At 45.5% G+C, this 17756-nt stretch overlaps 1 protein-coding gene across 1 annotated transcript in view; it reads right to left on the reverse strand.

The window, feature by feature from the left end:
- Positions 1 to 17756, reverse strand: part of PIEZO2 (piezo type mechanosensitive ion channel component 2) — a 251957-nt gene that overhangs the window by 203537 nt on the left and 30664 nt on the right. Inside the window, exon 2 of the mRNA XM_052660420.1 lies at positions 5452 to 5547. Coding sequence (XP_052516380.1) covers positions 5452 to 5547 — 96 coding nt within the window. The remainder of the gene's footprint in view (positions 1 to 5451; positions 5548 to 17756) is intronic.

Below are 17756 nucleotides of genomic sequence, written 5' to 3' on the forward strand. Positions count from 1 at the left end.
CCCTTCCCTCCCCTCCACCCCCAGGGCTCTGTTCCCACCTATGAGTCGTTCAATCGCACAGAAGGCTTCCGGTGACTGAGGGTCCCTGAACCAAACAACAGCTTTGCAGTTAGAAATAATTACCCACCATAGACAACCCTTGTCTCTGGTCCTTCAGCATGTTTGTGTGTGTGCACGTGTGTGTGTGTGCACATGTGTGTGTGAGAGAGAGACATAACATGTCACCTGTGAACTGATTAAATGATGATGCTTCTAAGATATCTTCACTGCAGATCAATGACTAGTATTGCCCCAAAAGTACTGTAGTCTTGACATTTGGAGAACTCCTTCTCAAACAGCCCCCAATAAGTAAATGACTCTCCCCACCACACACACACACAAAAGAATGGAGACCTTCTTACCCTCCCCAGCCTGCAGGAGGGCACAAGAACTAAGACAAGATGCTGGCAGGACTGAGCAAGGAGACAGAAGCGATTCACAGCAAAGTCCACATCCCACACCAGACTGTGGCTCTCACCCCAGACCCCCGACACTTTACTGATAAAGTAAGAGCTTTCCTTGCGTGCAAGGATGTAAATAAAACTCTGTTGAAACCAACTGAAAAAGATTTGAGACTCCGAACATCTACAGAACCAAAATCTAAGAAAGTATGATCAGGTGCGTGGAACCAGACGGTGAGTCCCAGCCTTATGGGGGAAGCGCTCCCTGATGGGTGGAAAGGCTGGTGAGGTGGGATGGGAACTGGTCAGGAGTCTAGACTATCCTAAAAGTGACTGAGGCTCACCAACCTCCATGGTAGGAGGACAGTGCAGTCATACCAGCCCCTCACCATGCAGGTTCCTAGCTGGTTAAGTGGATTTATAACCCAGTGGGTTTTTTCATTCCAGAGTGGAGGGGGGTTCCTGCCATTTCAATAAATCATTTTCTATCCTCTAATTAAATGAGGTCGTGTGTAGGGAACACTCACCGCAGCTCCTGACACATAGGAAACTGACCTGCTCTTAGCACCCTTAGTCCCCAGGCCTCTGAAGATGCTGCACCTGACTCTCTGGTCTGGGCCAGATAGGCGCGGCCGGATGGCTGTGGCCAAGACTTCAGGTACATCAAGCTAATCAGTACCTCCTTCAGGATGCTGCCTTCTGGTTCCCCCATCTCACTCTGCCCAGTGTCTTAGTCTCATACATCCATGCATCCACATGAACCCACCAGAGAAAGACGTTCCATTATTTTGTCACTTGGGTGTATCATCCAATAAATCTTAAACCTCCTCAATGATCATGAGGCATGACCTCCAGACACTGTTGTACACTCAATACTATGGGTTTTGTCTTTTTTTCTTTTCTAAAATTGATATAACTAATTCATCTCCGTTTTTTTCCCCATCAAAGTTGACTCCAAATACTATCACATCAGAGCCACCTTAAAAGAGCAGTGACTTGCCACCGTGGAGCCTGCATGCGTGTGTGCTAAGTCACTTCAGTTGTGTCCACCTCTGTGTTCCTATGGGCTGTAGCCCACCAGGCTCCTCAGTCTGTGGAATTTCCCAGGCAAGAATACTGGAAAGGGTTGCCATGCTTTCCTCCAGGGGAGCTTCCCAACCCAGGGATTGAACCCATGTCTCCTGCAATGGCAGGCAGATTCTTTACTACCTGGGAAGCCCACCATTGAAGCTACTTAAGGCAAACTCCAAAGGAGACTGCAGAGGATTAATCTGAGATTGGTTTAAAACAATGACAGCATCACTGGAACAAGTCCATGGCTTCCAAAGACAGCTTCTTTGACAGAGCTACCCTTCAAGGAAACACACAAGAGCCAGAGTGCTTGGGAGACCATGACAGTGAAGAACAATGCTTTCTTCTCATTTTTATTCTCCACAAACCCAAACAGTGTTTGGTGAAGGGCAGTCTTTCAATTAACATTTGTTGAAAGAAATAAACAATCACACTCAATAAGATGTATTTTCTACATAATATCCACATGTCATCAATCTGCACTGAAGCAAATTAAAATGTCTCCTCTCAACAAACCCGTATCATCTCTCCAGACCCTTGTGCCCAGGGCCTGGTAATCTATCAGCCAACAAGTATTTATTCAGTGATTAGGCTTCCCTCTGTGCTTGCAATACTGAGAACAGTGTTCTGTCCTGGGCACGGGCAGACAACAGAGGGGTTAAGAACATGACCACCTACACAGTACCTGTGTGTCCTGGGCTTGTTAACAAGAAAGCCTGGATATCACACAATTCTTAGCTGATATTTAAAGAGCACTAGGAAATATCTTGAGGTTAGGACCAGCTATGAGATTGAAATTTCTAAATCTAGCTCACTCTGATATTCAAAGTAATAACATTATCCTTCAAAACAACGGTCATGTTATCATTAGTCAGTGTGTGCTGACTACACACACTATACGGACTTTTACATCTCATACATTTTACCACATGTGTTCCATCCAGACAAAATACCAACTGTTCCACCACAATGAGAATACGCATTATGCATAGGCATAGGGAACTTAATACATACACGTCTAGTTAAAGAACTCAATATCTCATCAACTTGGAATATTTGGGCCACCTGAAGTTAACTACATATTAGTTCCTATTTAATGGAGTGACGTCTCAATTTAAATGCAAAGCCCACTGCTAAGCAAACAGCAAGCGAAGATTTCCTTGCTTTCCTTCAGTATCTTAGGCTTCAAAAAAATCCCTAACATTGTAAGGAAAGCATACAACATTCTCGTTTCTTCAATTATTCATAATCTTCTGATCCCCAGTAAATCTAAAGAAGCAAACTCCCAGGACCTATTACCCCACACCCAAGCTTCTATCTCCAGAGGAGAGACAGGTGTGAGTGATCAACTGTCCTGCGACGTTTGCTCTCGTGGAGGCCAAGGGAAGCAGACGACAAGGGCTGGGTTCCTATATGCCAAGAACTCTAGACTGTTGAATAAAAATGCACTCATTCATTCATTCTGTAAATATTGATGGACGGACGGCTAGACACCAGGCGCTGTCCCCGGTCCTGGAAACACAGTCGTGAACAAAAGAGCAAAACCCTTGCCATCTTCAAGGTGGTCCATAAGCAGAGACTCCATAAATAACTGCACTAAAATGGGCTCTGGCCCAGCCTCTGGGAAGACCTGAGTGGATTGGGGACAAGGAGAATGTCTGAGGAGCCGATAGAGTTGGGAGGATGGAGATTACCAGCCCGAGGAGAGGGGCTTCGCTGAGACCACCCTGAGCCTGAATTATACTGACGTCTGGCTCCTGCTGAGAAATCCAAGGAGAAAGAAGGGAGAAGCAATTTGCACACTGACTTACTAAGAGTTCCCATCCTCTGAGCCCTGACTGTGCATGCCCGTGTGTGTGTGTGTGTGTGTGTGCATGTGGGGATGTGTGCATGTGTGTACACGTGTGTATGTGTGTGCATGCACATGTGTGTGTGCACGCATGTGTGCGCATGTGTGTGTGTGTGTGTGCATTTGTGCGGCAGAGGCCCTGAATGGCAGGCAAAGCAGATGCCCTAGAGTTCTCTCCCAGATGACAATGGACCTTCCTACCCATCTGTGAGAAATGTGTGTGACCCCGAGACTTCTGCAAAGCCACCCGGCATCACCCCTCCAGGTCCACCAGACAGCATCTGTCTGTGTGGATGCCACACAGGCATCTTCTCGGACCATGTGACTTGAACCCTGGACCACACCTCCGCTAGAAACACCTGGACTGGGTGCCTCCAATCACAGAATTAGAACCACCAGACTGTGAGTCCTATGAGTTCATAAAGACCACGTGGGGCCTCCCTCCCTCCAGTCTCTGTGCGACTCCAGACACAGCAAACAGATAAGGTTGTGAGTCTCGGCCATGCCCCTTGGCGCTGAAAGACAGGAAGGATGGGAGGACAGGACACACAACCCCAAGCCCTGCTCCCAGGTACCAGCTGGAAAGATGCCTGCAGGCTCCCTCTGAGCTGCTCGGCCCCAGGTGAGTGGTGTGGGGGGCAAGGAGGCTGACACCTGTGCACACGATGCTGTCTGTGTTCTGACCTGCTACACTCTGGGGATTCAGACATTTCTTCCCACACACAGAAACCGCTCTGCATGTCTGATCTCCTTCACCTGTGTGTTTTCTGACCGAGTCACCCTCTCTGTGCTTGGGCAGAGTGGGGCTGGGTCATTTGGGAAGAAGCAAAGCCAGGCGTCATCACTGAGTGTGACAAGGAAACCCCGTGACCTGGTTCTAGATAAAACAAGGAGACACCTTGACAGAAAAGCAACAGATCGTTTAATTGAGGACAAACAGGTACTCATTTCTAAAGCACTTAATTCTCCAGGTGAAACCTTTCTTTAATACAGGAGCTTCCAGCCATCAGGTAGGAGTTGCTTGTGTGTTACCATCTTGGTTCCGAGGCCAGAAGCTAAGCTGTATAAATGTCTTTGTTTATGTTGGACTCTAGGAAGGAGGCTTGGGTGGGCGGGGTCTCATAAACAACATATTTTTGGTCTGATAAGGATTTGTATAGACTCACATTTCTCTAGCACTTCTTCACTGTGTGTATTAAGATTTAAGTGAATTAGAAGAGCTATTACTTAAATTCTTCCTACGGCAAGAAAACCAACAGTGCATCTGCAGTCCTAACCATCAGGATGAACAATCAATTTAACAGTTGGGGGAGAACAGGAAAGACAGAGTCAGGATTTACTGCTCTGTTTACACCAGGACTTTACTGCTTTTCCTGAGAAGTCAGCACTGTGAGCTGGCACCATGGAGCCACGGCCATTCCCATGTCAAGCCTGACTTCCTGTCCTTTGCTATAAACACAGGGCCATCATTCTCACCTAAGACGTGGGGCACAGTCCTGATTTCTTGTAATGGCATCGTTTCAAAAAAACAATTAATTCAATTAACTCAGTGCAGTTTAATTTCTCTCTTTGTGGAAGAACTTCAAATCAGACCAGCTTCCTCATCGGAGCCTCAGGAAAGAGTCATTATTTCTCTCTAGGCCTTCAGGTTCCTGGGGAGCACTGGGGAAGGAGCTACGGGTTTGCAATCACACGCTTGAAAAACTAGCACTGGAATCTGTGTCTTTCTGTACCTGACTGAGTCACGCATGACAGATTCCAGCTGACGTGTGATGCAGTTGTGACCGCCGGCTTCCTCCCCAGGCCTCCTGCTCATGTCCTAGCTGCACTTCCCACCACCTACTCCCAGCACAGAGAACCTGCAGATCCGCTTCATTTTCATGACCACACGTTGAGTTCCAGAACGTTCCAGACCCTCTGCAAACCTACAAACACAGGCCTGCCGGGGAACATGTGTGGGAAAAACAACTTCGAGCAACAAAAACTTATCACCATCAAGTGCCCCAGCTCCCCACTGGACCAGCATCTCTCCCTTCCGATAATCCCCGCCAGATGCGCCCCGCCCTGGAGCAGACAGCCAGGGGCTCTTACCTTGCATGGTGGCTTTAGTTGGTTCCGAGAACAGGGGGATGAGCAGGAGGTAGATGAGGTAGACGAAGGAGAGCCCGTTGTACCGGAAGGCGCAGGCTGTGCGGAAAGAAGAGGGCGTTAGTGATGGTGATGGTGGCCTCGGGCATCACGGCGACTGGTGGCCACAAGACCACAGCGCATCTTCCATTAGGAAGAAAACACAGCTGCACCCATCTGTACCCATCATCACACGGAGTGTGGTGAGACTTGGGGAATGACAGTGCTCCCATCACCTAACCAGGAGGCAGCACCAGCACCCCTGTGACAGGCATGAAACCTGTCACAGATGAAAAGTGCTGCAGAGATACAGGGTGACGGGCTGTGAGTATGTGAGGTGTTCAGAGGAGGCTGTGGGCAGAAGGAGAGGTGAGACTGAAGGGAAAAACGAGAGAAGAAAGTCTTTGTCAAACGCTCTGCAGCCAGGCTCAACCCCAGTCATCTCAGGAACCCTGTGTGACAAGGACGGGCCCCCAGGCTCAGGGACCCACTCACTCACTGGTCCGGTGAACAGATTCACAGGATGAAGAAGTGTGGGGATGAACATTCGTCAGAGGGAATGTGGAGCTGACATCACTAGTCCCTGACCACGTGGATAAGAAGACATTTCAGGCAGATTACTCTGGAGACACATGCCCGGGACACATGAGTTCATGTGTGTCAGCTCACACCAGCATTGCCCCCACATCAAGCCTTACCTGTGCATGACCGCTCACTCTCACCACCCTCCTTGCACAGATCCTGGTTTTATTCTCTCTACACATGACAAAACAGCAGGAGTAGGAAGCACAGCCAGGCTGAGGTTGGAGCCTGTGAGCTCGTCCTGCTTCTGCGTCTCCATCAGGAAGTCTGGCATCCTCACCTATCTGACTCATCCCCAGGAAACCATCAGGGGCTCAGGGGGCCAGAACCCTGCTTCCACAGGATGCTTGTAACTGTTTTGGTTTTATATAACCTTGTTCTGCAAGGTATCAAATCGTTCACACTGGAAATGTGTACACTGAGGACATCCCCAAACACTAACTCTGAAGAGGGAGAAATGAGCCCACTCCTGGGTTCTCAGGGCAGAGCCTTTAGTTCCCATTATTTATCACAAAGTCCCAAACACTTAAGGAGAGGCAGGGACGATCCAAGGAGGGTAGTCAGTTCAATCGCTCAGTCGTGTCCAACTCTTTGAGACCACATGGACTGCAGCACACCAGGCTTTCCTGTCCATCACCAACTCCCAGAGTATGATCAAACTCATGTCCATGGAGTCGGTGATGCCATTCAACCATCTTATCCTCTGTTGTCCCCTTCTCCTCCTGCCTTCAATCTTTCCCAGCATCAGGGTTTTTCCAGCGAGTCAGTTCTTCACATCAGGTAGCCAAAGTACTGGGGCTTCAGTTTCAACATCAGTCCTTCCAATGAATATTCAGGATGGATCTTCTTTAGGATTGATTGGTTTGACCTCCTTGCAGTCCAAGGGACTCTCAAGAGTCTTCTCTAACACCACAGTTCAAAAGCATCAATTCTTTGACACTTAGCTTTCTTTATGGTCCAACTCTCACATCCATACATATGTGACCCCCTGCTCCCATGAGTAGGCTGAACCTGGGGCTCCGAGAGACCAGAGACAGTGAAAGTACCAGGATCCCTCTTGGGGGCCTCTATCCTGGGTACCCCTGGTCCCTGAGGGGAGCCAGCCATTGGGCTGCAAGTTGTCCCAAGGAGAGGCCCCAAAGGAAGGAGCCGAGGCCTCCAGCCAGCAGCCAGCCTGCACCAGAAAAGGAGGAGATGGGTAAGCCTGGAAGAGGGCCTCGCAGGCTGCACCCTGACTGACCTTGACTGCCCTGACCAACCTTGACTGCAGCCCATGGGAGCCTAAGCCAGAGGCGCCTACTGAAACTTCCTGGATTTCCCACTCCCAGAAACTCTGCGGCAGGGTTTGTTGCTTTAAGCTGCTAAATGTTTGGGTAATTTGTATGCAGCAACAGATGACTAATACCCAAACTTTCATTAAAAAAAAATCAAGTCACTTCTAAAAATCCACCTTTGTTTATTTTTGTCTGAAATTATCCAGTTTGATTGATGACAGTGGCCTAATTGCTGAATTTTCTGCTTTATTTTATGTGTGAAGTTGCCACCCAGGAGTCACCTGAGCTTAGGGGCAAAATATACCTTTGAACTTGTCAGCAAGGCACACTCGAGCTAGAAAAGCCTCAGAAGGTAAATAGCAACACTCTCTTACCCAGTGTGATGTTGTCGTGGTCCACGACCTGGAATCACGGAGCACACTCCCTGCCTTTGTAAAAAGCTATCAGATGCCAGTACCCACACCTCTCAGGGCCCACGCAGGCACCTGGAACCCTGTCCTCTGCCTCAGGGATTTACTGTGGAAACTACAAGTTTTTACAATACAGATCAGGTTGTTCTAGGGAAAAAAAATTCTTCACTATAGCTAAGAATGCACTCTCCCACTATTTCTACCTGGTTTCAACTATCCAAAATTATATGGAAAGTTCCCTCAAAGAATGACAACAGGAATTTTCCCCAAAAAAGACCTTGCCAGGCTTAGAGAGCTCACAATTAGAAACTGCACAATAACAAGTTATGAAGTAAAGAGCATTATCAACATTAGTACAGTCATTTGAACTATAGACAACTGGACTGGTCTTATTAACAAATTTCATTTTCTAACAGTTCAGGAAAAACTCTCTAAGTAGGAGAAAACATAGATGTGACTTTGACAACTTAAGAGTTTAATCAGTATAGAAAGGGAGAAAATCTCTTGCAAATGTGAAATTTTCAAGATGGCCACATAACATTTATAAAAACTACTTGTGTTACAATGCACATGTACTAGTTTACAACGTATTATATGATCACAAAGAGATTTATGCACACTGTAACTTCCACAATAATTGAAGGTAATAATCTTAGACTATGTTACTAAAAATAAGTGCCCTCAGAGCTGAATTTTTAGCAAAAATGTGTCCTCTCTTCCTCCACACCCTTCAGCAAGGCCAAAGAGGCCCCCACCACTAACTGCCTGCAAGATGACTGAGCTTAATGTTTAGAACCTCCATCTCAACTAAGTACATTCTAAACACTCCTTAACGGCCTCAAAATGCTTTGTTTATTTTAACTTGCCAGACCAGTAGATACACATTATTCAGAATAAGCAACTTCACTACCCAGAGACAAAACAGTGCTGTCAGGTCAGTGATTCTAGAACTTCTTTTTGTGTTTATACTTTCAATAATTTTCCTTCTGCTCTCCGAAGCCATCGATGGCTTTTAAAAGGATGTCCTCTCAAAACCATGGTGATTTTTATAGAAAACAGTAAAGACAAGAGAAACAGCTGCAAAGTATTTACAATGCAGCAGAAAAAAAAAGCCCAGCAATTGCAGATTTTTCCTAAGGAAGCAAAACCATCAAAGAAATGAGAGACAGGAAAGACTGCCAAGTCACCTTATTCATTGTCTGTTTGTGTAAAATTCTTTCCCCCAGGACATACTCCTGTGTTTCACATCTGGTGAAACTTACAAATGTCACGTGGTGATGCTTTAGGACAGCTGACAGACAGGACAAGATCACTCTCTTCCTTCTTCCTGTATCTCTGGCCTCCACATCCAGCAGAGGTCTGGTTCCAAGTGCTTCCTTCAGAAAGTTGCAAAAATGAGTTCTTGAAATGGCAACCCACTCCAGTGTTCTTGCCTGGAGAATCCCAGGGATGGGGGGAGCCTGGTGGGCTGCCGTCTATGGGGTCGCACAGAGTCGGACACAACTGAAGCGACTCAGCAGCAGCAGCAGCAGCAAAAGGAGGACACCAGGGAGTCCCTTCCACTACAGTTCAGAAGGCAGCCATCTGACCACACACTCTTACCACGCAGCGCCTGCCCTCTGCTCCCCACACCGCCACCACTGAGTTCACACGTGCCAGACACAAAGGAGAACAGAAGTATTCACCAAATAAGAAAACACATGTACAGGCAGTCCCTATATTTTAACACCACTTTTTTATCCAGAGATGTATGAAAGCTGACTTTGTTCTTGGAAGTCTACCAGTCAACATTGAATCCATCAGTCATATGTTTCAGATACTGTAAGAAACAGCAATTCCTCATCACATAAAAGAAATGGTAATTATGTGGTGAAGGTGCTAGCTAGCTAACCTGTAGAAGTAATCATTTTGCAATATGTAAATATATCAGATCAATACATAAACTGACACAATGTTATATGTCAACTGTATCTCAATGAAGCTGGGAAAAAGTTAAATACTGGATATTAATTTCATTATAGAAGGTGGTTAGAAGAATGTAATTTTAGAGTAAAGCTTCAAGAAAAACAGGACTATTACAGAGAATAAAACCAAATTGTATTAGCAGAAAATCATAAACACTACTCTGTTTACTAAAAATTTTAAGGGATCTAAGGAAAACTAAGGTGAAAGCATCTTATTTGTAAAGGATAAAAGCTTTTGAACTGAGTTTTCTACTTTTCTCCCATACAACCTGGGAAATAATCTGTAAAATATGAGTTGAACCAGATAGCCATGAAAATCTTAGTGTGATTTTTTATTTTTTAGCCAAGTGAGTTTAAAAATTTGTTTCCTTTTTCATTTTAAACCAATAGGATCCCTTTTCTATTTTAATTAATTTAATATATACCTGATTGAATATTACTAACAGTATTAAATTTTAACTGAGTTCTCTAAGCTTAACCCTGGTTGTACAGTTTGCAGAAAACAAATTTAAAATAAGAATACACAGTGCTAATTTTTTCCCCCTTTAATAATATCATTTCATATACTAGTCACCAGTTTACAAGTTTATCCATAGAAAGCTGTTGTATTTAAAATGCAAATCCTATGCTCAAGCTTGACCAGGCAACTTGATCCTGAGAGCAACAGCATGGATGGTCTCTCGTGACTGCAGTGAGTAAATAAAGCTTTTATACCAATACATAATTCCTTAAGCTTTCTGAACACTCAGAAATAGGTCTGTTTCATTGAGCCTAAAGGGCCCTGCAATCTACAATTCCTCAAAATAGAACCTGTTCTCTTACTACTGTGATGAATAAGAAATTAGGCTGGGTAAGCAAGTGCAGAGAAAAGGTGCAGCATTGAAACTGTTTCTTTGCTCACCCGCCATAATCTCTTGACGAGGAGAGTTAGTGTTGTAAAAGGGGTCAGCCAGAGTCACCAAGGTCTGCATCTTGGTATTTACTGATTTCTTTAGAAATCACTAATCATCTTTCACATAACATTCATTCTCATGTGAGGAAGGTACCCTTTACCTAAGTCAACTCACTTCTAGGTAATGCAACAATTTATAACTAGACCACTATACCTCTCTACTCGGAGAAGGCAACGGCAACCCACTCCAGTACTCTTGCCTGGAAAATCCCATGGACGGAGGAGACTAATAGGCTGCAGTCCATGGGGTCACTAAGAGTCGGACACGACTGAGCGACTTCACTTTCACTTTTCACTTTCATGCATTGGAGAAGGAAATGGCAACCCACTCCAGTGTTCTTGCCTGGAGAATCCCAGGGACGGGGGACCCTGGTGGGCTGCCGTCTATGGGGTCCCCCAGAGTCGGACAGTACTGAAGCAACTTAGCAGTAGCAGCATACCTCTCTACTCGTCTATTACTAGCAGAATGCAGATCTATCTTTTAGTTTTTTAAAATATTAATTACAATTAAGCTTTAGTCTATAAAGATTGTATATACTTAATCTATAAAGATTAAATCTGTTCATCTTTAAGAATTTAAAGCTGATTTTCCTCAGAAAAAATTTTAAAGAGAGAGCTGATAATCAGTCATGTTTAATTTTATACTAACTTTTAAATTCCAGTTTTTAATTCTTAATTAATTTCATTAATTGTTTCATTTTTAATTAATACTACTTTTCTGTAATTTTCCCAAAAGGTAACTTATCTTCCTAATTTATACAAATTCTACTAGACTACCAGTTCACAGTAGTTGGATTTTTACATCACTTCCTTTGAAAAACCTGAGAGGTGCTTAGAACCCTAATAATATGGCAGTGTTTCTTGCTGGATTTCTAGTTACTTAGATGTTTAATCAGAGACGGCAATGGCAACCCACTCCAGTACTCTTGCCTGGAAACTCCCATGGACGGAGGAGCCTGGTGGGCTGCAGTCCATGGGGTCACTAAGGGTCGGACACGACTGAGACACTTTTCACTTTCATGCATTGGAGAAGGAAATGGCAACCCACTCCAGTGTTCTTGCCTGGAGAATCCCAGGGACGGGGGAGCCTGGTGGGCAGCCGTCTATGGGGTCGCACAGAGTCGGACACGACTGAAGCGACTTAGCAGCAGCAGATTTTTAATACTAAGTCTGATTCACAACTTTATCATCTATAAGATCCAGCAAGATTTCAAGTTTGGAAAGCTAAAGCTCCATTAATCAGTATGTCTAAACTATTAGGATGAACCATTGAACTTGATGGCTTAATATAGCAAAGGTAGCCTGGAAAATCCCATGGATGGAGGAGCCTGGTGGGCTGCAGTCCACCGGGTCGCTAAGAGTCGGACACGACTGAGCGACTTCACTTTCACTTTTCACTTTCATGCACTGGAGAAGGAAATGGCAACCCACTCCAGTATTCTTGCCTGGAGAATCCCAGGGACGGGGGAGCCTGGCGGGCTGCCGTCTATGGGGTCGCACAGAGTCGGACACAACTGAAGCAACTTAGCAGCAGCAGCAGCAGCAGCAGTCAACTATTAGGAAGTTCATGCCATTCAGACTGAAATAACTCAGGACTGATTACTGGACTCCATTATAAGTGGAGACTAAGTGGCATCTTCACTTTAGAAAGAAGAGAAATCAGCTGGAATTCCATTCTCTGCCCCAGTGTTCAAAGGCCTCCCACATGCTGGCCCGTGAGTGATCTGAGACAGCTATAGAAAAGGAGACGTGAGGGCTGAAGAAAATGCGTGTGTGTATGTGTGTGTGTATGTGTGTGTGCGTGTGTGTGTGTGTAGGTTTCATGTAGGCAGCACCATTTTTAATAACAGGATTAATTTACTGCCTGCCACAGTTTCCTTCTTTAAAGAACTCAGTAAAATGAGATTTCTTTTTTTTGCAAGCTTTCACTGTAGGCTTCAGAATATTCTATATTATTCTTGGCAGCATCCTCCCCAGACTGCTGTGTGCATTTGCATGAAAAGAAGTCGGTTCAGCTGCCGACGTGAAGTCCTATTTCTTCCACCCTCAGCACACGATGCTGCCCGGCATGGTCTCTCCTTTAACAACTAATATGGCTGAAAAATGATTAAAAAGCACTGTTTTTATATTGATAAATTTACTTTGACATTCTGCCTGCTTCTTCCTGGGAACACCCTCTTCCCTGACATATATGGAGCCATCGCTATTGCCTTCAAATATTTCTGGTGCCGGAGAAGTAGACACACCTTTTATGGCATGAATTCAGCCCTCGACTATGTCTGGGCTTTATGCTTCTGATACCACAGTAACGAGGAACAGTCACTGACCACAGTGTGAAACGCTTGCTCCCAGAACAACGTTCAACACAGGGAGGAACTGGACTAATGTCTCAAAATCAGCTTCTCCGCCAGATAGCCTGCTTGGGTCTAACTTGGACTCATAGCCTTTGATTTTGTACTCAGTCCTTTCCTCATCACTGCAAATGCCGGTCCCACTCAAAGTCTGCATAACTGAGGATGGGCTGTGCACCACACCCTCCTGGCAGTGGACAAACCACAGGACACGCAGGCCATGACCCCAGCCTCATCCCATCCCCAACTGCCTCTGCCTTCTGCTCTCTCTCTTGTGCATGCATGCTAAATCCCTTCAGTCGTGTTTGACTCTTTGGACCCCATGGAACGCAGCCAGCCAGGTTCCTCTCTCCATGGGATTTCCCAGACAAGAATACTAGAGCGGGTTGCCATTTCCTCCTCCACAGGATCTTCCTGACCCAGGGATTGAACCTGCGTCTCCTGAATCTCCTGCATTACAGGCGGAGTCTTTACCTACTGAGTCTCCTGGGAAGCCCCTGCTCTCTCTTACTACCCTTCTTTTCAGTACCCACCACATTCTCTTGCCTCATAAAATTAAGGGAGTTTAACATCACTTCATGGGAAATAGACGGGGAAACAGTGGAAACAGTGTCAGACTTTATTTTGGGGGGCTCCAAAATCACTGCAGATGGTGACTACAGCCAAGAAATTAAAAGACGCTTACTCCTTGGAAGGAAAGCTATGATCAACCTAGATAGCATATTCAAAAGCAGAGACATTACTTCGCCAACTAAGGTCCGTCTAGTCAAGGCTATGGTTTTTCCAGTAGTCATGTATGGATGTGAGAGTTGGACTGTGAAGAAGGCTGAGCGCCGAAGAATTGATGCTTTTGAACTGTGGTACTGGAGAAGACTCTTGAGAGTCCCTTGGACTGCAAGGAGATCCAACCAGTCCACTCTGAAGGAGATCAGCCCTAGGATTTCTTTGGAAGGAATGATGCTAAAGCTGAAACTCCAGTACTTTGGCCACCTCATGCGAAGAGTTGACTCATTGGAAAAGACTTTGATGCTGGGAGGGATTGGGGACAGGAGGAGAAGGGGACGACAGAGGATGAGATGGCTGGATGGCATCACTGACTCAATGGACATGAATCTGAGTGAACTCCGGGAGTTGGTGATGGACAGGGAGGCCTGGCGTGCTGCGATTCATGGGGTCGCAGAGTCGGACACGACTGAGCGACTGAACTGAACTGAACTGAACATCACTGGTGAGATGCTCTATTGGGGAAACTGATCATTACAGGAACATGTTTAAGTTTACGATACAAGCTTTAATCAGCTCATGACCCTGACATGAGAGAGCGTTTGATTTTTGGTCACTAAATGAGCAAGTTTTGAATCTCCTAGATTTCCAAGTGTAGATGAGCTTTCCTGACCCGTGGCTATGGATTTGCTAGATGACCCATAATTGTCAGAACTTTCGCCAAAGTCCTCAGAGTGAGACTGTTTGGGCATCCCAGTCTAACTCCACAAAGCAGGTCTGAGTCCTGAGCCCACTGAGGCTCAGCTGGACGCTTCCTATCGAGATTCTGTTCAGGCTAGGTTACTTCCACAAATGTCATCAATAGGTCCCTGGGGCCATTTCCACAGGGACGGGCAGTGGCAAAACATTCCACCCTTGGCCTGTGCCCAGGAAGAGCTCACACAACAACGCATGTCCTTAGACATGCCCCCTTCGACCCACCCCACCCCCATTAGCCATTCCCCAAATGCACACCACCAGGCCCTCGACCACCTTGGAACACAGACTCCCTCCTGTTCACTATTCTATTTCCAGTTTCTATTCCCATTTCTAAACATAGTAAGCAGTCAGTAAATATTTACTGAAAGAGTAAATAGATCCCTGCCTCTTTCTTTGCAAACCTGTAATGCCCTCTGCACAACCATGGGTCCCAAATTCCGAAGCATACTTCAAACTTAGCCAAGCGTCTATCTCCTCCCAGATAACGCCCCCATCACCCAATAAAAAGTAATCTGCCCTTAATAAAAAAAGCACACCTTTCTTGCAGTAAGAAAACAATTCGGTAAGACTGCCACACTGGGAACTCGGCACCACAAAGAATGGTTGTTGCTCATAGGAGTTAACACAAAAAGATGTGCACAAAACAATGGGTCAAAACCTGGCTTAGACAACTGTGTACAACACGACAGTCCTATGAGGTTGACATTAATATTTTTAAGGTCCCCCATTTTCAAGAAACTAAGGTTCACAAAGGATATGCAACTTGCCCAAGGTCAAGGTGAACTGGGATTTAATCCCAGTCAGGCTGAGTCTTACCTCCTCCACTCCCCAGCCCTCTATACATACAGAAAACATCTGGAAGAACATCAGACCATTAACCTCTAGGAGGAAGGGTTGAAGGAGGGAGAATAGTCACCTTTTAAATAATAACATTAATTTTTCTCATAACAGGTATTTGTACATTTTGCATTTTAAAATCAAAGTGTGTGCATGCTAAGTCACTTCAGTCATGTCCAGCTCTTTGTGATCCCATGAACCATAGCTTCCAGGCTCCTCTATCCATGGGATTCTCCAGGCAAGAATACTGGAATGCATTTCCATGACCTCCTGCAGGGGATCTTCCCAACCCAGGGATTAAACCTGGGTATCTTACATCTCCTGCATTGGCAGGTGGGTTCTTTAACTAAATCTAAGGAAATGTAATTGCTTGCATTTCTGAATACCCATCACATTTATGATCTGGCTCCATGTGACCTTGAAGTATTTCACCCTGTAAACTCATCACCCTTTTGAATGGACTGTAAGCCCCTTAAGAGCAGGACTGTGTGTCAGCTGTGATTTTGGGAGCCCAGCAGAGTACCTCTCACATGACAATCATGTGACAATGTGCAGAATGAATGAAGGGATGAAACGTTGGACTTCTCTTGCCCTTGGAGACAGAGATATCTGAGAAAAACTGTCGTGTCTGACAAGTGGTGTAAATGTTCAATGGCTTTCACCAAACAGATGACTCTGCAATGCTCAGTCTGGCTCACATAATGACATGGCTACAACGAAGAATATTCAAAAGGGATGAGACAAAGATATCTGTTGGAAAAACAATATCTGGGTAATAATTTCCACTTAGGCATCCAGGAAGAGGCAAGAAACAAGAAAGCTTCTTGAATCATGAATCTTTCTGTCATGATGAAGTTACACTCTAGGGAGCCTCTCTTGGAAGAAAAAGGTATATGAAGTTAAAGTCCAATTCTTAACCATTTCCTTCTTACAGATGGATTCAATGCAAATTCTACATCAAGGCAAGAGGTTCTATAAGGCTTTGGTCAGCTTTGGGGGTGGAAAGACATTTCTTAACCATACATACCACACAAAGAAAGTGGGGAAATGTGCTTTCAGTGTCCATCTTTAAACATTGACTCTCACAACCGGACTCCGATTTGGTGGCAACTAAGAGGAAGTCAAAATGTGAACCTGAATAGAGCTGCACTGGACAAATCCACCAACATCTAAGCCTCAACTTCCCGTCTCACGGCTGGTTGCTCAGTGGTAAAGAATCCACCTGCCAATGCAGGAGATGCAGGTTTGATCCCTGGGTCAGGAAGATCCCCTGGAGGAGGAAATGGCAACCCACTCCAGTATTCTTGCCTGGAGAATTCCATGGACAGAGAAGCCTGGCGGGCTACAGTCCATGGGTCACAAGGAGTCGGATACAACAGAGCAACAACTTCCTGTCCCAGAGAAGAAATATGCCAGGAATAACCTTTTAATGCTTCTAGAGGCCAGTTGAATCAGCAGTACTTAAATAATAGGTAGGATGAGTTGAAAGGACTTTGCAGACCTCCTAAGCTGTCCAGGGGCCACTTCTCTTCTCGGCACGACTCCTAGGGGGGTTTAGCACTAACCGGGCATGATCAGGGGCAAAGTTCAACTTCCACTTGGAGCTGGAGACAAATAGCTGGGAGCAAAAGGCTTCCAGTTGACTTCTTTAAATAGAATTCACCCTCAGGACTCCAGCGTTTTCTTCCATTTCTTCTTCAGTTAAAAATGGAGATTGCACTCAGTCATGTCCAACTCTCTGCATCCCCATGGACTGTAGGCCACCAGGCTCCTCTGTCCATGGGATTTCCCAGCAAGAATAATGGAGTGGGTTGCCATTCCCTACTTCGGAGGATCTTCCCAATCCAAAGATAAAACTTGCATCTCTTGCATTGGCAGGCAGATTCTTTACCTCTAGTTCCACCTGGGAAGCCCCCAAATGGGGAGGAACCTCTCAAAATCAAACTTCAACTATCTGGCATAAATCACACCATGGCCCACAACTGAATAACATCCCCCTCCCTCATCAGTAAGGATTAAAGTTTCACGTGAACAGGTAACCAGGAGCCAAAGGGGATGAAGACTACTGGTGGTGATCACCTTCTACAGAAAAGGGTACCATGCAGAGGTGATTCTGCATTTCTAAGCTGACCCACCCTCCCTTGGCACAAATGAATCCTAAAGAGAAAATAACTCTTCCCCCTCTCCTTCGCAGATAGATAACTAAAGTTTGCTGCTGTATTTTTTCAGCTTCAGCTGGAACCTGTTAATTTTTGAAGCAGACTGCCCAGAAATACAACCTGGAAAGGAAAGCAATCTCCAGCCTTCTTCTTCTTACTCTTTTTCTTTCGAAACACATCCTGGGGCCCCCAAAACTCATCTTCTGGAAGCCTCCTCCAGACAGCAATAATTGGGCCATTTCATTGGAAAAAGCACTA

The sequence above is a fragment of the Budorcas taxicolor genome, chromosome 22 (assembly GCF_023091745.1).
Source record: "Budorcas taxicolor isolate Tak-1 chromosome 22, Takin1.1, whole genome shotgun sequence".
Taxonomy (NCBI): Eukaryota; Metazoa; Chordata; class Mammalia; order Artiodactyla; family Bovidae; genus Budorcas; species Budorcas taxicolor.